Here is a 27,902-nt window from a genome sequence, read left to right on the forward strand (position 1 = left end):
CATATAGATTTATAGATTTTAAGTTTTATACTGTAGCTAATAGTTTTTTTTATTTTTATATGAAGCTGTAGGCACTAGCACACTGCCCACAAAACATGAACGGAATTGTTTAAGTTATACAAAATAGCCTTCGACTGTAGACGCAAGGCTTTGACTCTACACTATCTAGCGAAGAACCATCCCTTTAAACCACACAGCTTACTTCATGTCACAACTGGGAGAGACTAGACTTCTAAAAACAACAGCACTAGCGGTCTTAACTAAACAAATCCTTCTTCGTTGTCAGCGATTTGGCACACAGGGAAAGTAGTCCTATGGTATCTGAAGCTTGAAGGGATGCCGTTTCCTAAAACATCTTTCTAAACCAACATTTTATCCTCGACCGTATCGTAATTTAGGCCATTCTTTACAAGGCAGTTTTGTAGACGTTTCTTTTGGTTAATTACAATAATATAACCTTCTCACTGTGAAATGGGTTATTTTTCCCTCTGTTTTACACCTCAGCGATTGCTATCTGTTCTTGTTTATATTTCTTGCAATTGTTTTTCCCAGCCCAAAAATGTAATGTGGCAAAATCTGTTACCCCAGATGTCACTTTTTCACTTGGATGAAGCTGGTGCTGTAGGACAGCTGTTCTTCATCATGATATATCACTTGGAATGCAGTTTCCTTAGATTCTAAATCATTCATAAATATTCAAAGATACTGAGTTTGTTGTTCTTGGTTGTAGTAATATGATTTCAGTTCTACATTTATCAATAGTCTGTATCTTCCTCTGGGAATGGTGAGGTCAGCGAGTAGGTGCGGTGCTGTCCCTAGTATGATAGTTAGTGGCTGCTGTGGGATCCAAGCTTTCTCTGTAAGTAAATAATGTTGGTGTACCTAATTTAAAACAGCAGGTGATAAATGTTTTCTTCCCTCTAAACATACAATTAAAGCAAGTTAATACCATTACACTTTATCCACTTCAATTGTGTCAACCCGCAACACCCACTTTGACTGGGGCAGGTAGCCTACATGGTACTTAATCTGTTAAAATTCTGCAGCCACTGTTGGCACTACAAACACAGAGGCAGCCTAAGCCTCTCCTATGACCCTTTCACCTACTCCTCTATGCTCTGTTTTACACCCCACCCCACCCCTAGCCCTCCAGTGTGTGACCTTGACCTTTGTGGTGGTCTCTCTCCAGACAAGCAGGTGTACATGACTGTGGCTGTGGACCTGGTGGTGACTGAGGTGTTGGAGCCGGTGCGCTTCCTGCTGGAGACCCTGGTGCGCGTCTACCCGGCCAACGAGCGCTTCTGGTACTTCAGCCGCAAGGCCTTCAGCGAGACCTTCTACCTCAAACTCAAACAGGTACTTGGGCACTTAGTAGGACTAGATAGCACAACCTCATCAGGGTCGTTTTCATTATACACTACCGGTCAATAGTTTTAGAACACCTACTCATTCAAGGGTTTTCCTTTATTTGTACTATTTTCTACATTGTAGAAAAATAGTGAAGACATCAAAACTATGAAATATCACATATGGAATCATGTAGAAACCAAAACAAAGTGTTAAACAAATCAAAATATATTTTATATTTGAGATTCTTCAAATAGCCACCCTTTGCCTTGATGACAGCTTTGCACACTCTTTGCATTCTCTCAACCAGCTTCATGAGGTAGTCACCTTGAATGCATTTTAATTAACAGGTGTGCCTTCTTAAAAGTTAATTTGTGGAATTTCTTTCCTTCTTAATGAATTTGAGCCAATCAGTTGGGTTGTGACAAGGTAGGGGGGGGGGGGGGGTATACAGAAGATAGACCTATTTGGTAAAAGACCAAGTCCATATTATGGCTAGAACAGCTCAAATAAGCAAAGAGAAACGACAGTCCATCATTACTTTAAGACATGAAGGTCAGTCAATCCGGAAAATGTCAAGAACTTTGAAAGTTTCTTCAAGTGCAGTTGCAAAAACCATCAAGCGCTATGATGAAACTAGCTCTCATGAGGACCGCCACAGTAATGGAAGACCCAGAGTTACCTCTGCTGCAGAGGATAAGTTCATTAGAGTTACCAGCCTCAGAAATTGCAGCCCAAATAAATGCTTCACAGAGTTCAAGTAACAGACACATCTCAACATCGACTGTTCAGAGGAGACTGTGTGAATCAGGTCTTCATGGTCAAATTGCTGCAAAGAAGCCACTACTAAAGGACACCAATAAGAAGAAGAGACTTGCTTGGGCCAAGAAACACGAGCAATGGACATTAGACCGGTGGAAATTTGAACCTTTGGTCTGGAGTCCAAATGTGAGATTTTTGGTTCCAACCGCCGTGTCTTTGTGAGACGCGGTGTGGGTGAACGGATGATCTCTGCATGTGTATTTTCCACCGTAAAGCATGGAGGAGGAGGTGTGGGGGTGCTTTGCTGGTGACACTGTCTGAGATTTATTTAGAATTCAAGGCACACTTAACCAGCATGGCTACCACAGCATTCTGCAGCGATACACCATCCCATCTGGTTTGGGCTTAGTGGGACTATCATTTGTTTTTCATCAGGACAATGACCCAACACACCTCCAGGCTATGTAAGGGCTATTTTACCAGGAAGGAGAGTGATCGAGTGCTGCATCAGATGACCTGGCCTCCACAATCCCCCGACCTCAACCAAATTGAGATGGTTTGTGATGTGTCGGACCGCAGAGTGAAGGAAAAGCAGCCAACAAGTGCTCAGCATATGTGGGAACTCCTTCAAGACTGTTGGAAAAGCATTCCAGTTGAAGCTGGTTGAGAGAATGCCAAGAGTGTGCAAAGCTGTCATCAAGGCAAAGGGTGGCTATTTGAAGAATCTCAAATATGAAACATAAGACTAACAACATTTATTTTCAAAAGAATAGAAGAGCATACTTTAAAAAAAAATTATGTTACTGGTCTGTGTAGCCCATGGCTGCGCCATGCAAATGAAATCAATAGTTCTTATTTTGCTCATTAACAGACGAGACACACTTAGCCTACATACCCCTGTCCTGATTACAGTCAATACACATAGGGCCTATATTTAATGGTAAGAATTAATGTAATGGAATATTGCCAAATAAAATAAAATCAATTAATAATGTATTTATTTTAGGGATGTAACGATTCACATCAGTCTCCGGTTCAAATGTTTAAGATACGAGTGCATCGGTCGGCAGGAGCCCAAATTGTTCCAGCGGTTAACTAATGTTTTTATTCCCACCCCCCCCCCACCCCACCCCGAAAATACCTCTAATCCTTTGACTGAATTGATGCGTTCTTTTCCTAAAATAGCCTATTGAACTAAGCATGTACATGCGTGTGATTGACAGTCATTCATCTTCAAGTCGTTGTGCGCACAGAGAGTAGCTGCTCGCGCCACCTTCAGCATTCAAATGCTTGTAAAATGGCTTTCGTAATGTCAAATCACAGGCTCTATTAGTTGGGTGACAAGCAATGTAAGTTGCTGGGTCATTGTTAACAAATGCACTGTAGCAAATAGTGTTTTACTATTGTGTAGGCTACCAGAGTGGACACAACTCACATCTTTCTGATCGCACATCTAACTGCAGATTGGGGCTTTTCCATTGCCAGGTTCACCATAAGAAATCGTTTTGGTAGTTTTGCTTTAAACAGTCAGAGCATTTGGTCATTTTTACATGAACAGGGTAAAGTTGTAATTTCATATCAAGGACAGCAATCATTTTTGCGAGCCGCACTATACGGGCGCATACAGCTCCACTGTAAAGTTACAAACGGTCAAAACCATTCGCTTTTGAGACTGGTGTGAAATCAAAAGCTGTTTTATAGTTCATTTCTAAAGATAAATATTGACATGTTACTAGCTCAAAACACTTTTCATCTGCTAAAATGACAAGTTAACAAAAAGCAGAAATGCTCAGTTCATGTGCTCCATCGCACACACACGTTTGTTTTACTATCCTTGTGGGGACCGAAAAATCTATTGTATTTTCGCTAAACCAAATTCTAATAACCCCTAAGTTTAAAAAAGCCTTTTTCCTTGTGGGGCCCGGTGAAATGTCCCCACTTGTTGGAATTTAACTTGCTTTACTCTCCTGGTGAGGACTTCTGGTCCCCACAAGGAGGAGGACTTCTGGTCCCCACAAGGATAGTCTCTCTGGATAAGAGCGTCTGCTAAATGACGTAAATGTAATGTAAAACCAAATCACACACACAGACAGAGGGTCGCTCAGCGAAGTCAGCTCAGACAGATCCAGCTCAGAGGCCCAGTTCCTGAGCTCCATTGGTGTCAGATTAGAATGGTAAATGAGTGTGTTCATGCAACAAATGTTAGTGCATCGAATCGAACCAAATCGTTTCAAACTAAAAGTATCGTTCCTGTGTTGTATCAGAGCCCATGTATCTAGATGTGCATCGAATCATGCTTTGAAGGAGAGATGCACATCCCTAATTCTAGCCAGCTCATATAATTACCAGAACATATCTGACAACGTTTTGAGTAGGCAACTTTTTATTCACCATAACAGGAAAATACAAGGTAATTATTTACAAGTAGGCTACGGCAAGCTGCTAACTTACTGTTGTGAATGTGAAGAAATGAAAGCAGTGGAAAGTCAATTTAAAAGGAGGAATCTAGAACATGCAGCTGTCAGGTTACCATGACAACGGTCGTAACAACAAGGCCAAAGTTGAATGTCTCTAGCTCCTTCCCGGCAAACGCAATGTCTATAATAAAAGGCAAATGCCTACAAGAAAGATGAAAAATAGGGCTGTTTGAAAGAGCACACCTAATGTTTTGTGACGGAAAAATGATAACAGCCTTGTCTTATTGGTCAAGTTCAAGTAGTCCTCCCTGTTTTGGCCCGCTTGCTTCCATTTTGTTCCTAGTGAATAAGGGACAATACAAGAGTAGGGATGTTGTGCGTTCTGCTTACTGGTCCTACGAATTTGGACTCGAAAGACGAAAGCGATACCATGACTAAAGCATACCTTGCACAAATGTGGATGTGTCGGTCGTATTGTTTTCTTCTGGTAGTCCTCCATGTAAAGTGAGAATTAGATGACCCTGCATAGACACAGGAAACAAAGCCACTTAGAACGATCAAGATCCCCCTCTATTATCTAATCAGATAGCTACACTGCAACCAAGCCTGTCGGCGTACACATACAACCACACCCAATCTACTTGACCCATGCCCCTCCTCCGAACTCATCCAAATGAAAAATGCATGAGAGCGACAACTCATTCAATTGCCGGCCCAGCACACAAGTGCATCCCCATCCAGTCCGGTTAATCCGCAGGTGCTTAGAAAGCCAAAACAAGCCTGGGTTGGAAACATAAACCCTTTGCCTCTTTGTTCGAAAGGAAAATCTCCACTCCACTCTGCTTCTGGGAGCATGTGAGGCAGCAAACGGAGGCTACGGTTGCATCCCAAATGGCAACCTACTCCCTTTAAAGTGCACGGCTTAGGGTGCATTTGGGACGTAGGCTTTTGTAGCATTGGGAACCCTAATACGAGGAAGCCTCTCATTATCTGGCTGTAGTAATTAGGACCCTGGCTGATTGCCTCTCTCTCTAGTTATCTAATCAGCAGGCAGGAAAGAAAGCCGACTGCTGTAGTTAGAAGCTAATTAAAAGATAACTATTGTAGTGCTTGCACAAGATTCTAATCCCAGCCACTAGCCACGTATGATTTTATTTGTTCCGCGGTTCTCTCATTAAAGGTGGAGTAACAGAAGTCACTGTTGTCGACCTTTCAACATATTTTACACCTGGTTCACAAGGAAATGAAAAGGGTTTGGTGAGGTATTAGTGGAGGATCCTACACAAGGGCCAAGTGGTTTTACTGCAAACATTTGTCATGTCACGTATGACTGTCAGAAGCAATTAGTTAACTATGGTAATGCATTGCCTATAAATGTCTTCGATGTATAGTATAGTGTTAAAATAGGGCCCTTGTGCTAAAGCGTTAGCTTTAATCCACAGTGATACAAAACCATCTGTGTGCAATGTGACAAAGCCCAACTTTAGAAGTGACCTGCATAGTTGAGTGAGCCCAGTCTCTCTGTGCTCTGATTGCACGGGCTCCCTGTGAACCCTATTGCCAGACACTCTGGCCAAAAGACTGCCGGTGGTATCCTTGGTGCTCTCCGCTGCCGCTCTATTTAATTTCCTCCTGTACGTGTAATTATATTTTCACCGCGCTCCCCTCGGGCAGTGGCAAAGGTGATGCTAACTTTAGAAGGTGTTTTTTCAAACGGAGGCACTCTGAAACATATTGAGGATGTCTAAAGAGGGACTTTTCAACAGCTCTGAACAAAATCATATTTTTTTTTGCGATGTAGAATTGACTTGTCAGTGCTGTTGCAGTTATACATTATCGACCAGTCCACTTGCAATCTCTTGGTAAAATATTTCTAGTAATGTGTTAACAGATTAATCCCACGCACCGTGTGTTTGTGTAGGGTGGTGAGAAGGATGGCCAGGGGGATTCCATGTTGGAGGTAGTGAGTCTGCAGAGGGAGACTGAGAGGAACAACTGGGGCCACGTTGAGGAAGAGGAGCCTGAGGAAGGTATGGAGCTGTCTCTGTCTTACCCTCTCCCTGTCTCTGTCTTACCCTCTCTCCCTGTCTTACTCTCTCTCCCTGTCTCACTCTCTCTCCCTGTCTCACTCTCTCTCCCTGTCTCTTTCCCTCCCCCTGTCTCTTTCCCTCCCCCTGTCTCTTTCCCTCCCCCTGTCTCTGTCTTACCCTTTCTCCCTGTCTCTGTCTTACCCTCTCTCCCTGTCTCTTTCCCTCCCCCTGTCTCTGTCTTACCCTTTCTCCCTGTCTCTGTCTTACCCTTTCTCCCTGTCTCTGTCTTACCCTTTCTCCCTGTCTCTGTCTTACCCTCTCCCCCTGTCTCTGTCTTACCCTTTCTCCCTGTCTCTGTCTTACCCTTTCTCCCTGTCTCTGTCTTACCCTTTCTCCCTGTCTCTGTCTTACCCTCTCTCCCTGTCTCTGTCTTACCCTCTCCCTGTCTCTGTCTTACCCTCTCCCTGTCTCTGTCTTACCCTCTCCCTGTCTCTGTCTTACCCTTTCGCCCTGTCTCTGTCTTACCCTCTCTCCCTGTCTCTGTCTTACCCTCTCCCTGTCTCTGTCTTACCCTCTCCCTGTCTCTGTCTTACCCTCTCCCTGTCTCTGTCTTACCCTCTCTCCCTGTCTCTGTCTTACCCTCTCCCTGTCTCTGTCTTACCCTCTCCCTGTCTCTGTCTTACCCTCTCCCTGTCTCTGTCTTACCCTCTCCCTGTCTCTGTCTTACCCTCTCTCCCTGTCTCTGTCTTACCCTCTCTCCCTGTCTCTGTCTTACCCTCTCTCCCTGTCTCTGTCTTACCCTCTCCCTGTCTCTGTCTTACCCTCTCTCCCTGTCTCTGTCTTACCCTCTCTCCCTGTCTCTTTCCCTCCCCCTCTCTCTCTCTTACCCTCTCTCCCTGTCTCTTTCCCTCCCCCTCTCTCTCACTCCTCTTTCTATTTCTGTCCATCTCTCTCTATCCCCCTCCTCTTTCGGTCTCCATATATGTCTCTGTGCCCCCTGAAGACAGTAAGAGTGCATTGTTGTGTTGGGCTGCTACTGTTGACATGTTGGCTGGCCTTTCCCCGACCTCTCCAAGGTCACCATGAGAACTTATTCACCTCTCCAGCAAAACGACATGGCACATTGAATTCCATCCTCCTCATTCACACGGACATCATTTCACTACCAAATATTGCTTGATTGAAAAATGCGTTCTGTCCCCCCCATAATGCCCAGAAGACCTTGCTATGCTCAATTTCCAAGAAAAATGACCTGCGTCTTGGAGCTTACTTAGATGTACAAGGTGAGAGAGAAAAAACAGATTGCTTTTGCACAAATAGCTTGTTGGAGGAGAGCATTTGTTTTATTGATATATTTCGGGCAATCGTTTCTCCTCGGTGGCGGAAACACCTCATACAGATGAGATCTGTCCAGATATTCACCCTGAATTGAACGTTATCAACACGTTGGCTCACTTTGCATTTTCTTGCAGCTCGCTCCCCTCCTCGTATTTGCCGGCCATTAATCAACTATGAAGTTTAATTTAGTTTGGGTGTGTGTGAGCCGTCGTGAGGGGGAGGCGTTGGCGCGCGCGCGTGTGTAGTAGTGTTGCATGGTAAAACTTCTGTACTTTTTGGATACTAGAACATGAAAAACTGTTTGGTACTAGAATTTTTGTTGCTTTCGGTACTTCTGTCAAATGTATCTCACGGATCAAGTCTGTCTATCAGCGCAGCCGATGTCCCCCTGATAGCACGAGCGCACCGTGCCTGCTCCTCTTAGCCAGCACTGGCAGTCTGGGCTGCATCATGTTACCTCCCCACTGTGCCTGCTCCTCTTAGCCAGCACTGGCAGTCTGGGCTGCATCATGTTACCTCCCCACTGTGCCTGCTCCTCTTAGCCAGCACTGGCAGTCTGGGCTGCATCATGTTAGCTCCCCACCGTGCCTGCTCCTCTTAGCCAGCACTGGGAGTCTGGGCTGCATCATGTTAGCTCCCCACTGTGCCTGCTCCTCTTAGCCAGCACTGGCAGTCTGGGCTGCATCATGTTAGCTCCCCACTGTGCCTGCTCCTCTTAGCCAGCACTGGGAGTCTGGGCTGCATCATGTTAGCTCCCCACCGTGCCTGCTCCTCTTAGCCAGCACTGGCAGTCTGGGCTGCATCATGTTAGCTCCCCACTGTGCCTGCTCCTCTTAGCCAGCACTGGGAGTCTGGGCTGCATCATGTTAGCTCCCCACCGTGCCTGCTCCTCTTAGCCAGCACTGGCAGTCTGGGCTGCATCATGATAGCTCACCCATTCATGCTGCACAGAAGTTAACACACTTGAATAATGCGACACGACATGTAGAAATCTTAAAACCGTTAATTACTGTTCGCAAAACAATGTCCATACAGGCTAGAACACTTTACAATGCAAGATGATACCGATAGGTTCCAGCTTTGTAGGCTATCTTTTCTTGCCGTCTTACAGCTGAAGCTATAACATCAAATGCAAATGTTGTTGATCAGTACAGTAAAATAAGTCCCAAATGGAAGGGAAACAGATTGTAATCTGTAGCCGCATGAAATAAGCCAAAACAAGTGCAATAACTCAATGCATGCACACACTCCTATTGAATATGCATTCACCTATATTGTGAATAGGCCTAGGCTACATCTTGATTTACCCAGTTCATCGATAGTGATTTACTATTTGGTGAACTTGGTAATTCCATCAGAGATGGTTAAAACAAGTGTCAGGGTAGATGACATCATTTTAAAAATGAGATCATATGAATTAATACATACTGTGCTAAAAGGAATCAAAACCAATTTAAACAAATATTTTCTAATGTTGGTATACATATGATAATAGATACATATGAATAAACATTCATTTTTAACATGATCATTACATTAAAGTGTGCTATAAGTGCAGCAATAATTCATTAATTAATAACATGAGTTCCAATTTTACCATTATGTGTTCTGGCTCTAACCAGAATAGAAAGAGAAGTGGGAGGCCCCGATGCACAACTGAGCAAGAGGACAAATACATGAGTGTCTAGTTTGAGAAACAGACGCCTCACAGGTCCTCAACTGGCAGCTTCATTAAATAGTACCCGCAAAACACCAGTCTCAACGTCAACAGTGGAGAGGCGACTCCGGGATGCTGACCTTCTAGACAGAGTTGCAAAGAAAAAGCCAAATCTCAGACTGGCCAATAAAAAGAAAAGATTAAGATGGGCAAAAGAACACAGACACTGGACATTTTCTTTGCAACTCTGCCTAGGTCAGCATCCCGGAGTCGCCTCTTCACTGTTGACGTTGAGACTGGTGTTTTGCGGGTACTATTTAATTAAGCTGCCAGTTGAGGACATGTGAGGTGTCTGTTTCTCAAACTAGACACTAATGTATTTGTCCTATTGCTCAGTTGTGCACCGGGGCCTCCCACTCCTCTTTCTATTCTGGTTAGTGCCAGTTTGCGCTGTTCTGTGAAGGGAGTAGTACACAGCGTTGTACGAGATCTTCAGTTTCTTGGCAATTTCTCGCATGGAATAGCCTTCATTTCTCAATAGCCATTTTGAGCCTGTAATCGAACCCACAATTGCTGATGCTCCAGATACTCAACTAGTCTCAAGAAGGCCAGTTTTATTGCTTCTTTAATCAGCACAACAGTTTTCAGCTGTGCTAACATAATTGCAAAAGGGTTTTCTAATGATCAATTAGCCTTTTAAAAATGATAAACTTGGATTAGCAAACACAACGTGCCATTGGAACACAGGACTGATGGTTGCTGATAATGGGCCTCTGTACGCCTATGTAGATATTCCATTAAAAATCAGCCATTTCCAGCTACAATAGTCATTTACAACATTAACAATGTCTACACTGTATTTCTGATCAATTGGATGTTATTTTAATGGACAATTTTTGTGCTTTTTTTTTTTCAAAAACAAGGGAATTTCTAAGTAACCCCAAGCTTTTGAACGGTAGTGTGTATGTATGTATGTATGTATGTATGTATGTATGTATGTATGTATGTATGTAGGTATGTAGGTATGTAGGTATGTAGGTATGTAGGTAGGTAGGTAGGTAGGTAGGTAGGTAGGTAGGTAGGTAGGTAGGTAATATAGGTATGTGGGTGGGTGGGTAGGTAGGGTAGGGTGGGTGGGTAGGGTGGGTGGGTGGGTGGGTGGGTGGGTGGGTAGGGTGGGTGGGTGGGTGGGTGGGTGGGTGGGTGGGTGGGTAGGTGGGTGGGTGGGTGGGTAGGTAGGTAGGGTAGGGTGGGTAGGTGGTGGTGGTAGGTAGGTAGGTAGGTAATATAGTCCGAAGAAGAGATTACTAGAAACTAACTAGGTTTCCCCTTTTATCTGTGGATTAATTGTCAGAGTAGAGAAAACATGATTTTGTGGGACTCAAAATGGGTCAAAATTCTACAAAGATCCATAAAAAAGGACCTTGTGCATTTCAGGTAAAATAACAACCCAATGTTTATATCCCAGGACAAATTAGCTAGCAACAGCAAGCTAGATAGCTATATGTGTTTCGACATGTCCCTAAATTAATATAGTTGGTTGAGATTTTTATATTTCAACCTGCGTGTCCTGACCGTGTCCGGTGTGGATGCCCGGTCTAGTCAGCATGTTAGCTGTTCTTATATTTTGTACCAATCAAAGCATATATCATGCCTAGTGGCACACTGAGTTTTTGCACATTACAAGAAAAGTGACTATTCAGCTTCAGCTAACCATCCTAAAATCTCATAAAAATGTGGTGTGTTTGGTGTAGCAGTAATGTTATAGCCCTACTATGGTATTATATTCTGTTCTGTTATATAAAATGCAAATGAATCATTATGTGAACTTGCGAGACATTGATTCTTTGATCTAACATTACTATTAATATAATAATAATATGCCATTTAGCAGACGCTTTTATCCAAAGCGACTTACAGTTATGTGTGCATACATTTTTACGTATGGGTGGTCCCGGGGATCGAACCCACTACCCTGGCGTTATAAGCGCCATGCTCTACCAATTGAGCTACAGAGGACCACCATTGTGAGACATTGTGAGACAGGATATTTTATTTGTAATAATAATAAGTGAGGAGTATGACTATTATAGGCTTAGGCAACAGATCTTAATGAAATGTCATTTTAAGCAAAAGGTGCTGAAAGGACAGTGCCAGGATCGCGCAATGATGTTAATTAAGAAGTTGAACCAACTTGTGGTGTTGAAGGACAGCTCTGCCATTCGGCCAGTTCAGGAACAAACAACTATAATTTTCAGCAGACCTATAGCCTAATAGGCCTAGAACTAAGTGGTGTAACTATTTGTAGTCTACAACCTAATTTAAATACAAATACAGCTTAATATCATTGCACTGTTTGCGAGTAGAGCTTTATTGTGAGTAGGCATTTCATTATATTGTGTAGTTTACACGCTGTATCATAAATAAGATTTGATTTGATTAGCTTGAACACATGGTTACAATATACCCTGTTACAGAATAAAAGAAACCGGAGAAGTGAACTATTCATTCATATCATTTATTTGCATAGATAAAAATGCTATCAAATCAATTGACCAAGTAGTGAACATAAATCATTACTTTGTAGAATTGCACAACCATAAAATCTAGTTGTTGGTGTGGTGTAGTCATGCATCTCAAAAACGATAACCTAAATGCATTATTACCTCCAACTTGGCCCAATTAACATTTCCAATTGCCCACCCTGACATACCAAGCTAGAACGGGCCAAGTGTCTCAACCAATAGCCAATGTAGGCTAAATGTCCCAAGCATGGCTACAGCAGCTTCCAGAGGGGGTCAGGCTCCTTGGGCTTTGCGATGGCCACTCTGGTCGGCAAAACGGCGTTGCCATAACCAAGTGGTCACATATCGTTCTGGGTTCCACTGCTCAAGAGGGGCCCGTGGAGTTTTATGAACATCTTCAAGGCAAACACACAGTGATTTTTATTTTTTTTACCTACCTCTAGGCTGCTATACATATTTATTTGGTTTGTCATCTTATAGTTTTTCATAGAGTTTTTGTGGTAATTAAATATAATTTATTTAGAATTTATCCAAATAAATTTTCCAGAAATGTTAGATTTTTTAAATGTTTTAGTAATTTAGTAGACACTCTCTTATACAGAGCGACTTACTTCTGACGTCAGAGGAGTCGAGTGTTGGTTTCTTGAGGAGGGGAGCGACTCGGGACATTTTGAAGTCAGAGGGGACGCAGCTAGTGGTCAGGGATGAGAAATGGGAAAAGGTCTCCAGAAATGGTCTGGAGGAGGGGATGGGGTCGAGCGGGCAGGGTGTCGGGCGGCCAGACCTCACTAGTAGCAGGATTTCATCTGGAGAGAGAGGGGAAAAGAAGTCAAGGCATAGGGTAGTTCTGTATTAGTGGGACCAGTGGACTCAATAGGCTGAGTGAATGAGGAGTGGATGTCGTCAACCTTCTTTTCATAGTGGTTGACAAAGTTGTGGGGGGGATTAGAGGGAGGAGAAGGTGGAGAAGAGTTTCCTAGGTTTAGAGGCAGAAGCTTGAAATTTAGAGTGATAGAAAGTGGCTTTAGCAGTCGATACTGAGGAAGAGAAGGTAGAGAGAAGGGAGTGAAAGGATGATGGGTCCTCTGGAAGTTTAGTTTTCTTCTGTTTTCACTCAGCTTCCCGCAGCCCTGTTCTGTAAGCTCTAAATGAGTCACTCAGTCACGGAGCAGGAGGGGAAGGCCTAGCTGGCCGGGAGGAAAGGGGACAGTGCGAATCATAGGATGTGGAAAGGGAGGAGAGTAGGGTCGAAGAGGCAGAATCAGAAGACAGGAGGGAGAAGGATTTAGCAGAAGGGAGAGATTATAGGATAGAAGAGGAGAGAGAGATAGCAAAGATTGCGAAGGCGCATGACCATCTGGGTAGGGACTGAGTGGCTAGGGTTGGAGGAAAGGAAAGGAAAAAAAGTAGTGATCAGAGACCTGAAGGTGGGTTGCCTTGAGATTAGTAGGCGAACAGCCTCTAGTAAAGATGAGGTCAAGCGTATTGCCTGCCTTGTGAGTTGGAGTTGGTTCTCAAGTGTATTCGAGTCAAATTGAAAAAAGTGAGGGAGCGCTGCTCCGGCAGCTCTACACCCCTGCACTTAGCCTATCGATTGCAAGGTGCAACCTTTGTCCAAAACATTGGATTCTGGTCCTGTCATTCAACGCGATGGCCTTTACCACGTATGCGTTATCGTTATGCACACTTGCTGCTCCTCTTTCAGGCCCCAGGCGGCTAAAGCTTCTCTCAACCCCAGAGCAATGTTTTCTCCCATGTTCTCTCCGGTGAAGGAGCCTATGATGTTTGCAAGCACCGACCTTTCAGTTGAAACTCCTCATCAATAAAGTGTCCTTTGCTAGACCTAAGGTCTGACGTAGTCGCGTAATAATCAACGTGTGAGCTCTTTCAACTTCTCCCTTAATTTTGTTATACAGTGTTGGGATGGTGACTTGGGAGAAATATGGAATCTTATGTCCTGTCCACCTTGTTTATCATCTTCTTGAAGCAGTCTTTGCTGACAGTGTATATAGGAATCATGTTTTTGGCTATGTGATAGATGGGTAATAGCCTCTGAGATAAAAAAATAATATTTGTTTAAATATATTGTAGTTTACTTTTTTGTTGTTGTTGACAGACTAAAACCTACATGGACAAAAACATTAATGACATCACACTTGCTCAGACCCACATGTTCCCACCGTTACCACACCCAATGTTGTTTCTTATGCTTGTAAGACTCATATGACTTAAAATTGTGTCGTTGTTTGTCTGTAGCCAGATTTTTTTATTCTTCTATATTTAAATATTAAAGTAGCTACTCTTCCTGGGGTCCTGCAACATTAAGGAAGATACAGTGCATTCGGAAAGTATTAAGACCCGTTAAGCTTTTCCACATTTTGTTACGTTACAGCCTTGTTCTAAAATGGATTAAATTGTTTTTTTCCCCCCTCAGACAATACCCAATGATGACAAAGCAAAAACAGTTTTTTTTAGATTTATTTTAGCACATTTATTACAAATAAAAACTGAAATATTACATTTACATAAGTATTCAGACCATTTACCCATTCTTCACTGCAGATCCTCTCAAGCTCTGTCAGGTTGGATGGGGAGCGTCGCTGCACAGCTATTTTCAGGTCTCTCCAGAGATGTTAGATCGGGTTCAAGTCCGGGCCACTCAAGGACATCCAGAGACTTGTCCCGAAGTCACTCCTGCGTTGTCTTGGCTGTGTGCTTAGGGTCGTTGTCCTGTTGGAAGGTGAACCTTCGCCCCAGTCTGAGGTCCTGAGCGCTCAGGAGCAGGTTTTCATCAAGGATCTCTCTGTACTTTGCTCCGTCTTTCCCTCGATCCTGACTAGTCTCCCAGTCCCTGCCGCTGAAAAACATCCCCACAGCATGATCCTGCCACCACCATGCTTCAACGTAAGGATGGTGCCAGGTTTCTTCCAGACATGACGCTTGGCATTCAGGCCCAAAAGTTTAATCTTGGTTTCGTCATACCAGAGAATCTTGTTTCTCATGGTCTGAGATTCCTTTAGGTGCCTTTTGGCAAACTCCAAGCGGGCTGTCATGTGCCTTTTACTGAGAAGTGGCTTCCGTCTGGCCACTACCATAAAGGTGTGATTGGTGGAGTGCTGCAGAAATAGTTGTCCTTCTGGAAGGTTCTCCCATCTCCACAGAGGAACTCTGGAGCTGTGTCAGAGTGACCATCGGCCACTGTGTTCTTGGGGACCTTCAATGCTGCAGAAATGTGTTGGTACCCTTACCCAGATCTGTGCCTCGACACAATCCTGTCTCGTATCTCTACGGACAATTCAGGATGCACTTGAGCTCAATTTCGAGTCTCCTAGCAAAGCGTCTAAATACTTATGTAAATAAGGTGTTTCTGTTTTTTATTTGTCATTATGGGGTATTGTGTGTAGATTGCTGAGGATTATTATTTGTTTTAATCCATGTTTGAATAAGGCTCTAACGTAACAAAATGTGGAAAAAGTCAGGGGGTTCTGAATACATTCCAAATGCACTGTATACAATTTAAAATATTACATGACATATTTCATAACAGTTTACCCAATACATTAAGTGTGTTCCGTCAGGCCACTACTCCACTATCACGTATTTACAATACAACATCCATGTGTACGTGTGTGTAGCGTAAGTGTCTTTTCGTGTGTGTGTGTGTGTTCAGTCTATCATTTCTATGTGTCTGCGGGAAAAAAAAATTGTAGGGCCATACACTTAACTGCATCGGCAATCAATGCCTGCTTAACTTAGATGGCTGGCTATGGCTGGGACTCTTTGCTGCTGTCTTTTTTCACCATGCAATCGTCGTAAAGAAGGGGATGGTTCTTCTTCAAATGATTGAATAAATGTGTTGTCTCAACAACTCTCAAGCACTTTTTGTACAACCCTTGCATCGGTTTGCCTTCAGCCAAAATACTGCCATACCACCGAAGATGCGCCCTTCTTTGGCACTAAATCAACGTTCTCGTTAGCACTAGTAGCACTCATGTTTCTGACACACTCTGAGAAGCCCTTTCTCTCCTCACCAGCATCTAACTGCTCTAACCGCTCTAAGTGGGGAAGATTGTAATTGGCCAGCATGTGCATGCCATGCGCCGACTGAGAGCCCGCTTGTGATTGGTCAGCATCCTCTGTGCATGTAGAAAGTGAATTAATGGAGTCTAGGGCATCTTATTGGAGGTATCGTAGTCTAAGTAAAGTTTTTGTATTAACGGAGTGTCAAAGAAAGGAGAAAATCGCAGCCTCTTGCGATATGGATATTGAACATGTCAATATCGCAATTTCGATCTGAATTTCTGAATTTGATTAATCATGCAGCCCTAGTGTGTGTGTGTGTGTGTAGGTTTGTCTGTGTGTGATAGGGCTGTGACGGTCATGGAATTTTGGAATAACCGTTATTGGTCAGCCAAATGACCGTGTACAGCATTATAATCGTTTGAATAGCAACAACAAATATGCACATTTTCTCCTCCCGCTCCTGGCTGCATGCGCTACTGCTGCAGGGAGAGGGGGTGTTGCCTAGGCAACAAAGTTTCATCACATTGTAAAGAGTCCACGTTACTGTGGAAACTGACTCAACTGCTTGAATGCCCGGCATTCCTATCTTCCGTCAGCTGTTCATTCCACACCAAAAAAATAATGTTATTCTTTTTTAAATTGACGTTTATTTTATTTTCATGACAGTCTTCATCCATAATTGTCGGACACACAATTATACAGTAATTGTGCCAGCCCTAGTGTGTGAGAACCTTTGTTTGTGTGTTTGCGGGTGTGTGGGTGTGTTAGTGCTGAGCGATCTACCGTCATTTCAGTTTTTTTTGTTATTAAATAAGTAATTGACTGACTTCGGTTTAATTACTTGAAATCCACTTAGTACATTTTTTTGTGAGCCCAACGTGCAGTTTCTCTAGAAAGAAATCATGTCAAGAACTATGTGGGACGTTGGGCTGAAGGGAGTTGTAGTTTTCATTAAGCAAATATTCAACCTAGTTCAGTGCTAGAATGTGGTAATTAACGACAATGACCATAATCCATTGCACCTGTTTTTCCGGCATGGACCGAGATGGATACACTTTTATGCCTGCTATGTTAGGTTAGATACACACAGACCGCATAGAATGGATGACAGAGGAATATTCACAATGATGAGAGAGGGATAGAGACAGTTGGTGAAAGTATGCCTTATCTTTGAAGACCTAGTAAAATGATTTCGTCAGACAGCTCTGCAGGCAGGCTAGCCTTGCTAAATAGGATGACTAAAGACCGTACGGTATGGGGAGCACAGAGAACGTTGTTTGGCTGCTACTGCATGAGCCAGGATCAGGTGAATGAAAAATAATAGTCATCAAATAGCCTCTGTAAATTGGTATAGAATGAGCTTGATCCCCTCTGTCGAAGACGCTTGGACCTTCTTTTTTGATATTTTCAGTGGTATTGTTAACAAACGCCCCCATAATTAAAATTATAATTAAAAACAGTTTCATCCCCTGGTTCGACCGTGATCTGGCAGAGTTACTCCACCTCAAGAATTCCATTTGGCGAAAGGCTCGGCACATGCTTACTCAGGCTGACTGGTTCTCGTTCAGGCAAATTAGAAATAAGTGCACTCAGGCTATCCGGAAGGCCAAAGTTAGTTACTTTAAGGAGCAGTTCTCTCTCTGTGGGTCGAACCCCAAGAAGTTCTGAAAAACGGTTAAAGACCTGGAGAATAAACCCTCCTCCTCACAGCTGCCCATGTCCCTTAATGTTGATGATGTGGTTGTTACTGACCAAGAGCACATGGCTGATATCTTTAATCACCACTTCATTAAGTTAGGATTCCTATTTGACTCAGCCATGCCTCCTTGCCCATCCACCATTTCCTCTTCTCCCAGTGCTTCTAATGCGACTTGCCCCGATGCTCCTCCCTCTTTTCCCCTGCCCCGCTACAAAGTTTCTCCCTGCAGGCGGTCAAGGAGTCAGAATTGCTAAAGGAGCTGACCTTTTTAACCCGTCTCTCCTCTGGGGAGGTTCCCATTGCTTGGAAGGCAGCCACGGTGCATCCTTAATTTAAAGGGGGAGATCAAGCTGATCCTAACTGTTATAGGCCAATTTCTATTTTGCCCTGTTTATTAAAAGTGTTGGAAAAACTTGTCAATATTCAGCTGACTGGCTTTCTTGGTGTCTATAGTATTCTCTCTGGTATGCAATCTGGTTTCCGCGCAGGTTATGGATGTGTCACTGCAACCTTAAAGGTCCTAAATGATGTCACCATTGCCATTGATTCTAAGCAATGTTGTGCTGCTATTTTTATTGACTTGGCCAAAGCTTTTGATACGGTAGACCATTCCATCTTTGTCGGCCAGCTAAGGAGTATTGGTGTCTCTGAGGGGCGTTTGGCCTGGTTTGCTAACTACCTCTCTCAGAGAGTGCAGTGTATAAAGTCAGAACAGCTGCTATCTCAGCTGCTGCCTGTCACCAAGGGAGTACCCCAAGGCTTGATCCTAGGCCCCACGCTCTTCTCAATTTACATCAACAATATAGCTTGGGCAGTAGGAAGCTCTCTCATCCATTTATATGCAGATGATAGTCTTATACTCAGCTGGCCCCTCCTGGGATTTTGTGTTAAACGCTCTACAACAAGCTTTCTTAGTGTCAACAAGCTTTCTCTGCCCTTAACCTTCTTCTGAACACCTCCAAAACAAAGGTCATGTGGTTTGGTAAGAAGAATGCCCCTCTCCCCACCGGTGTGATTACTACCTCTGAGGGTTTAGAGCTTGAGGTAGTCACCTCATACAAGTACTTGGGAGTATGGCTAGACGGTACACTGTCCTTCTCTCAGCACATATCAAAGCTGCAGGCTAAGGTTAAATCTACATTTACATTATATTTTAGTCATTTAGCAGACGCTCTTATCCAGAGCGACTTACAGTTAGTGAGTGCATACATTTTTCAAATCTAGACTTGGTTTCCTCTATTGTAATCACTCCTCTTTCACCCCAGCTGCTAAACTAACCCTGATTCAGATGACCATCCTACCCATGCTAGATTACGGAGACGTAATTTATACATAGGCAGGTAAGGGTGCTCTCGAGCGGCTAGATGTTCTTTACCATTCGGCCTTCAAATTTTCCACCAATGCTCCTTATAGGACACATCACTGCACTCTATACTCCTCTGCAAACTGGTCATCTCTGTATACCCGTCGCAAGACCCACTGGTTGATGCTTATTTACAAAACCCTCTTAGGCCTCACTCCCCCCTATCTGAGATACCTACTGCAGCCCTCATCCTCCACATACAACACCCGTTCTGCCAGTCACATTCTGTTAAAGGTCCCCAAAGCACACACATCCCTGGGTTGCTCCTCTTTCCAGTTCACTGCAGCTAGTGACTGGAACAAGCTGCAAAAAACACTCAAACTGGACAGTTTTATCTCCATCTCTTCATTCAAAGACTCGATCATGGACACGCTTACTGACAGTTGTGGCTGCTTCGCGTGATTTACATTTACGTCATTTATCAGACGCTAAATGTATTGTTGTCTCTAACTTCTTGCCCTTTGTGCTGTTGTCTGTGCCCAATCATGTTTGTACCATGTCTTGTGCTGCTACCATGTTGTGTTGCTACCATGTTGTTTTCATGTTGTGTTGCTACTTTGCTGTGTTGTTGTGTGTTGCTGCCATGCTATGTTGTTGTCTTAGGTCTCTCTTTCTGTAGTGTTGTGTTGTCTCGTTGTGATGTGTGTTTGGTCCTATATTTATATATATTTATTTATTTAATCCCAGACCCCGTCCCCGCAGGAGCCTTTTGCCTTTTGGTAGGCCGTCATTGTAAATAAGAATTTGTTCTTAACTGACACTTGCCTAGTTAAATAAAGGTTAAATACATTTTTTAAAATTCAAAAATTGAAACTAAAGTAATATACACAACTGAAATATTTTATTTCATAGTAATTTCCCATTTTTCTATTGATGGCTACCCAATGTGGACCTGACTAAGATAATGTAATATTTTCAATGTTTTTGCAATTAAATGTTAGCAATTCTTTCTTTGGAATTTCCATTGAAAAGCTCTAAAATCCTTTTGTCATTATTTCATAATGCATTTAATGTTTTCCAAAAATAATCGAAATTGAAAACCGTGATTATTTTTCTAAATAATAGTACGACGTATGGTTTTGGATGGCGGGTGAGGCAGGGCTGGAGCTGACACTGAGACATACAGAGGCTTTGGATGAGTTCTGGAGGGCTCAGTGGTTTCACTGGAGCGCAGTCCAATCCGGTTAAGTGAGGTTGGCTCATTTTCACCACCATCCAGCACTGCTGCTGTGGCATAAGACCACCTGGTACCCACCTCACCCTCCCTCTCCCTGGCTCTACTCAACACCCCACAGCTTTGGAACACCCTGCCTGCCTGCCACTGGTTTACTTACAGAAAGGATTTTACTCATGCTCATTCTGTGTTTTCCCATTTTCACCCTCATATTGAAATTATCTATATTGAATGAGTAAGGTTTTTAGTTGGGAAAATTGGTTCATATTGATGATTGCAGTAGGATGCAAATACATGGGAGGAATAAGAAACCCAAGGGTTTTACATGGCAAAGATGGAGAACACCAAATGCATTCTCAGACGTCTTTCGGGGGATTTATATACTTGTCAAAGGAAACAAATAACCTCGTATAGGCTCCTTTCTTATAGGCCTGGGACCTCACGATACGATATTATCACGATACTTAGGTGCCGATACGATATGTATTGCGATTCTCACTATTCTATATGTGTTGAGATTCGATACTGTGATTTTTTTGTTTCGTTGTTCCAAACGTATTGCTTCACCATACAGTGCATTCTGAAAGTATTCAGACCTCTTGACTTTTTCCACATTTTGTTATGTTACAGCCTTATTTAAAAATTCTCATCCATCTACACACAATACCCCATAATGAAAAGCAAAAACAGGTTTTTTGTTTTTTTTGCAAATGTGTGTGTATATGTATGTATATATATATATATATATATATATATTTTTTTTTTTAACAGATTGCATTTACATACAGTGGGGAAAAAAAGTATTTAGTCAGCCACCAATTGTGCAAGTTCTCCCACTTTAAAAGATGAGAGAGGCCTGTAATTTTCATCATAGTTACATGTCAACTATGACAGACAAAATGAGAAAAAAAATTCCAGAAAATCACATTGTAGGATTTTTTATGAATTTATTTGCAAATTATGGTGGAAAATAAGTATTTGGTCAATAACAAAAGTTTCTCAATACTTTGTTATATACCCTTTGTTGGCAAAGACACAGGTCAAACGTTTTCTGTAAGTCTTCACAAGGTTTTCACACACTGTTGCTGGTATTTTGACCCATTCCTCCATGCAGATCTCCTCTAGAGCAGTGATGTTTTGGGGCTGTCGCTGGGCAACACAGACTTTCAACTCCCTCCAAAGATTTTCTATGGGGTTGAGATCTGGAGACTGGCTAGGCCACTCCAGGACCTTGAAATGCTTCTTACGAAGCCACTCCTTCGTTGCCCGGGCGATGTGTTTGGGATCATTGTCATGCTGAAAGACCAAGCCACGTTTCATCTTCAATGCCCTTGCTGATGGGAGGTTTTCACTCAAAATCTCACGATATATGGCCCCATTCATTCTTTCCTTTACACGGATCAGTCGTCCTGGTCCCTTTGCAGAAAAACAGCCCCAAAGCATGATGTTTCCACCCCCATGCTTCACAGTAGGTATGGTGTTCTTTGGATGCAACTCAGCATTCTTTGTCCTCTAAATACAACGAGTTGAGTTTTTACCAAAAAGTTATATTTTGGTTTCATCTGACCATATGCCATTCTCCCAATCCTCTTCTGGATCATCCAAATGCACTCTAGCAAACTTCAGACGGGCCTGGACATGTACTGGCTTAAGCAGGGGGACACATCTGGCACTGCAGGATTTGAGTCCCTGGCGGCGTAGTGTGTTACTGATGGTAGGCTTTGTTACTTTGGTCCCAGCTCTCTGCAGGTCATTCACTAGGTCCCCCCGTGTGGTTCTGGGATTTTTGCTCACCGTTCTTGTGATCATTTTGACCCCACGGGGTGAGATCTTGCGTGGGGGCCCCAGATCGAGGGAGATTATCAGTGGTCTTGTATGTCTTCCATTTCCTAATAATTGCTCCCACAGTTGATTTCTTCAAACCAAGCTGCTTACCTATTGCAGATTCAGTCTTCCCAGCCTGGTGCAGGTCTACAATTTTGTTTCTGGTGTCCTTTGACAGCTCTTTGGTCTTGGCCATAGTGGAGTTTGGAGTGTGACTGTTTGAGGTTGTGGACAGGTGTCTTTTATACTGATAACAAGTTCAAACAGGTGCCATTAATACAGGTAACGAGTGGAGAACAGAGGAGCCTCTTAAAGAAGAAGTTACAGGTCTGTGAGAGCCAGAAATGTTGCTTGTTTGTAGGTGACCAAATACTTATTTTCCACCATAATTTGCAAATAAATTCATAAAAAATCCTACAATGTGATTTTCTGGAAAAAAAATTCTCAATTTGTCTGTCATAGTTGACGTGTACCTATGATGAAAATTACAGGACTCTCATCTTTTTAAGTGGGAGAACTTGCACAATTGGTGGCTGACTAAATACTTTTTTCCCCACTGTAAGTATTCAGACCCTTTACTCAGTACTTTGTTGAAGCACCTTTGGCAGCGATTACAGCCTCGAGCCTGCTTGGGTATGACGCTACAAGCTTGGCACACCTGTATTTGGGGAGTTTCTCCCATTCCTCTCTGCAGATCCTCTCAAGCTTTGTCAGGTTGGATGGGGAGCGTTGCTGCACAACTATTTTCAGGTCTTTCCAGAGATGTTTGATCAGGTTCAAGTCCGGGCTCTCGCAGAGCCACTCAAGGACATTCCGAGACTTGTCCCGAAGCCACTCCTGCGTTTTTTTGGCTGTGTGCTTAGGGTCGTTGTCCTGTTGGAAGGTGAACCTTCGCTCCAGTTTGTGTGGTCCTGAGCACTCTGGAGCAAGTTTTCATCAAGGATCTCTCTGTACTTTGCTCCATTCATCTTTTCCTCGATCCTGACTAGTCTCCCAGTCCGTGCTGCTGAAAAACATCCCCACAGCATGATGCTGCCACCACCATGCTTCACCGTAGGGATGGTATTGGCCAGGTGATGATCGGTGCCTGGTTTCGTACAGATGTGACACTTTGCATTCAGGCCAAAGAGTTCAATCTTGGTTTCATCAGACCAGAGAATCTTGTTTCTCATGTCAGAGTCCTTTTTAGGTGCCTTTTGGCAAACTCCAAGCGGGCTGTCATGTTCCTTTTACTGAGTAGTGGCTTCTGTCTGACCTCTACCATAAAGGCCTGATTGGTTGAGGGCTACATAGATGGTTGTCCTTCTGGAAGGTTCTCCCATCTCCACAGAGGAACACCATTGGGTTCTTGGTCACCTCCCTGACCAAGGCCCTTCTCCCCCGATTGCTCAGTTTGGCCGTGCGGCCAGCTCTAGGAAGAGTGTTGGTGGTTCCAAACTTCTTCCATTTAAGAATGATTGAGGCCACTGTGTTCTTGGGGACCTTCAATTCTGCAGAAATGTTTTGGTACCCTTCCCCAGATCTGTGCCTCGACAGACATGCGCTGTCAACTCTGGGACCTTATGTAGACAGGTGTGTGCCTTTTCCAAATCATGTCCAATCAATTGAATTTACCACAGGTGGACTCCAATGAAGTTGTAGAAACATCTCAAAGATGATCAATGGAAACAGGATGCACCTGAGCTCAATTTTGAGTTTCATAGCAAAGGGTCTGAATACTCATGTAAATAAGGTATTTCTGTTTTTTGTTTTTAATACATTTGCAACGATTTCTAAAAACGTGTTTTTGCTTTGTCATTATTGGGTATTTTGTGTAGATTGAGGGGGGAAAAGATAATGTAATCAATTTTAGAATAAGGCTGTAACGTAAAACAAAATGTGGAAAAAGTCAAGGGGTCTCAATACTTTGCAGAAGACATACAGTGAATTCGGAGAGGGACAAGAGGGATCCATGATAACTATTTTTGATCAGTCATGGAAATTAAAGTGCTGAAAACAAATTGGCTCCCTATTTAAAAAGAACAAGCTATGAAGGAAAAATACTGGAGTTTTGGTACAAGTACAGCCAACTACTGCAAAAATAGTATTGCGATATTGTCAAAGCAATACGATTTATATTTTCTAAAATAATATCCCGATATGTAACTATCGCTTTAAAAAATATATACAGTGAGGGGAAAAAGTATTTGATCCCCTGCTGATTTTGTACGTTTGCCCACTGAAAAAGACATGGTCAGTCTATAATTGCAATGATAGGTTTATTTGAACAGTGAGAGACAGAATAACAACAAAAAAATCCAGAAAAACGCATGTCAAAAACGTTATAAATTGATTTGCATTTTAATGAGGGAAATAAGTATTTGACCCCTCTGTAAAACATGACTTAGTACTTGGTGGCAAAACCCTTGTTGGCAATCACAGAGGTCAGATGTTTCTTGTAGTTGGCCACCAGGTTTGCACACATCTCAGGAGGGATTTTGTTCCACTCCTCTTTGCAGATCTTCTCCAAGTCATTAAAGTTTCGAGGCTGACGTTTGGCAACTCGAACCTTAAGCTCCCTCCACAGATTTTCTATGGGATTAAGGTCTGGAGACTGGCTAGGCCACTCCAGGACCTTAATGTGCTTCTTCTTGAGCCACTCCTTTGTTGCCTTGGCCATGTGTTTTGGGTCATTGTCATGCTGGAATACCCATCCACGACCCATTTTCAATGCCCTGGCTGAGGGAAGGAGGTTCTCACCCAACATTTGACGGGACATGGCCCCAAAGCATAATGTTTCCACCTCCATGTTTGACGGTGGGGATGGTGTTCTTGGGGTCATAGGCAGCATTCCTCCTCCTCCAAACACGGCGAGTTGAGTTGAAGCCAAAGAGCTCGATTTTGGTCTCATCTGACCACAACACTTTCACCCAGTTCTCCTCTGAATCATTCAGATGTTCATTGGCAAACTTCAGACGGGCCTGTATATGTGCTTTCTTGAGCAGGGGGACCTTGCGGGCGCTGCAGGATTTCAGTCCTTCACGGCGTAGTGTGTTACCAATTGTTTTCTTGGTGACTATGGTCCCAGCTGCCTTGAGATCATTGACAAGATCCTCCCGTGTAGTTCTGGGCTGATTCCTCACCGTTCTCATGATCATTGCAACTCCACGAGGTGAGATCTTGCATGGAGCCCCAGGCCGAGGGAGATTGACAGTTATTTTGTGTTTCTTCCATTTGCGAATAATCGCACCAACTGTTGTCACCTTCTCACCAAGCTGCTTGGCGATGGTCTTGTAGCCCATTCCAGCCTTGTGTAGGTCTGCAATCTTGTCCCTGACATCCTTGGAGAGCTCTTTGGTCTTGGCCATGGTGGAGAGTTTGGAATCTGATTGATTGATTGCTTCTGTGAACAGGTGTCTTTTATACAGGTAACAAGCTGAGATTAGGAGCACAATCTTTCTGATTGAGAGTGGGTCAAATACTTATTTCCCTCATTAAAATGCAAATCAATTTATAACATTTTTGACATGCGTTTGTCTGGATTTTTTTGTTGTTATTCTGTCTCTCACTGTTCAACTAAACCTACCATTAATATTATAGACTGATCATTTCTTTGTCAGTGGGCAAACGTACAAAATCAGCAGGGGATCAAATACTTTTTTCCTCTCACTGTATGTATTTTGTTTTGCCCCATCAGTACTTTATGACACTGTAAGAACACTGTGTACACATATCAAACACCTTTTACCCCAAGGTGGCTTGCTCTTGTGGGCAATACAAGTTTTTAGTTGGAACACATTTTTTTAAAACTGTAAATACAGGTGACTGGGCCTTTTGGAATGAGGGCAAAACAGTGGAAAAACATCACCATTTGGACTCTAAAGGTGCCCCAAACACGCATTGCAATGATCCAACACTAAACAGTGGGGGCTTTTCTGGGTTCCCGCAAGCACAGTTCTTCCGACACGGCACCTTTCCGTGACCGCACATGCTGATTCTTACTCGATGGGTTCTTGATAGCAGGAGGGTGGAATGCTCTTTGAACACTTTTTTTTGTTAGCAAGCCTGGGTGACCAGGGAGACTTAAGTACAGTAAGTACATTTGCAGTGTATCATTAGTCGATTACAGCTTGCATATCTAAACGGATTCCGTATGGCTGTAGTGTAGGTAGCCTAGTGGTTAAGAGCGTTGGGCCAGTAACTGGTTTGAATTCTTGAGCCGACTAGGGGAAAAATCTCTGTCCTCCTGTAAATCGCTCTGGATAAATGACTAAATGTAAAAATTCTGCTGTACATAGTGCTACCATTCCAACTGTAGAAATAATAATAGTCCTTTCTGAGTGAAAAGTCCGCCCACACCTGTGTTTTGTTGGCACCTTCTTGGAGGTAGAGAGGCAGTCTCCAAGGCCGGCACTGTTTTAAAAAAGCCTTGCCAGGGAGGAGAAGCCATTCACAGTACGTTCACAGGCATTTCTAAAGGCTCCGCTGCATTCCAGCTGTCAGTGGAGGCGGCGTGAAAAGAAAGACATTCAGGGCTTTCTAGCTGGAGGTCAGCCGCCATTTGTAGATGGGACTGAATGCTTTCCCACTGTGTGAGGATGCTGCAGCTGCTGCCTGCCTGCACTTTTCTTCGCAGTCGCAAGTGCACATGCCTTTTCTTGTGTTTTGGTAAATTGTAATGCGCAGCAATGTGACCTGGAATGTCTCCTTTTCCTCTGTGTTGTCATTTTAGATTTTTGGTGTGCCTTTTAAAATGTTTATCCACACAAGCACATGCGTCACATGCACTAGTTTCAATGCATTCACACATCAAATATACAAGCGCATGCACACTCATTCCCTATTGAATGGGTGGCAGTATATACACCACAGCTCAAACCATGTGCTCAGCTCTGTACACAGCCGGTGAGATAAAGGCTTTGTATGCTGCCAAGTCTGTGAGAAAGACCCTATACTTTTGTGTGTCGTTTGTGAGTTATTGGCTCTGTAGTCTGAGGTATAGGGACTGTGGTATAGGCCCTATGTAGTCTGAGATATATACAGTACCAGTGAAAAGTTTGGACACACCTACTTATTCCAGGGTTTTTCTTTATTTTTTTACTATTTTCTACATTGTAGAATAATAGGGAAGACATCAAAACTATGAAATAACACATATGGAATCATGTAGTAACCAAAGAAGTGTGTTTCTTGGCTATTTACATTGTTTTGTTCACAAGCTAAGTTGTTTTTGTTTCTGCTGCTAGGGAAGAGAAGACAACGCCTATACTAGTCAGACTCAATTGCACATGCACAAACATGACTTGTGCATGCCTGCAGTCGCTATACAACCATAACAGCCCTTAAAGGGGCAGGTGAACATTTGTCTCGTCTGATACTTTGGTTAAAAGACTCGGGTCACAAAAAAATAAAATTAAACAATATACCACATTACTTCTTACTAGTAATACATTGCCATACATTTTTTACATTGTGGAATAATAGTGAAGACATCAAAACTATGAAATAACACATATGGAATCATGTAGTAACCAAAGAAAGTGTTAAACAAATCAAAATATATTTTATATTTGAGATTCTTCAAATAGTCACTCTTTGCCTTGATGACAGCTTTGCACACACTTCATGAGGTAGTCACCTGGAATGCATTTCAATTAACAGGTGTGCCTTTCTTAAAAGTTAATTTGTGGAATTTCTTTCCTTCTTAATGCATTTGAGACAATCTGTTGTGTTGTGACAAGGTAGGGGGGTGTAAAGAAGATAG

General features: G+C 43.0%; 1 protein-coding gene across 1 annotated transcript in view; it reads left to right on the plus strand.

Moving 5' to 3' along the window:
* The window catches only part of LOC121576449 (rab GTPase-activating protein 1-like), a 193,104-nt gene that overhangs the window by 34,917 nt on the left and 130,285 nt on the right, over positions 1-27,902 (plus strand). Inside the window, exons 10-11 of the mRNA XM_041889596.1 lie at positions 1,190-1,356; positions 6,448-6,556. Coding sequence (XP_041745530.1) covers positions 1,190-1,356; positions 6,448-6,556 — 276 coding nt within the window. The remainder of the gene's footprint in view (positions 1-1,189; positions 1,357-6,447; positions 6,557-27,902) is intronic.

This window comes from Coregonus clupeaformis, chromosome 11 (genome assembly GCF_020615455.1).
Source record: "Coregonus clupeaformis isolate EN_2021a chromosome 11, ASM2061545v1, whole genome shotgun sequence".
In the NCBI taxonomy this organism is placed as follows: domain Eukaryota; kingdom Metazoa; phylum Chordata; class Actinopteri; order Salmoniformes; family Salmonidae; genus Coregonus; species Coregonus clupeaformis.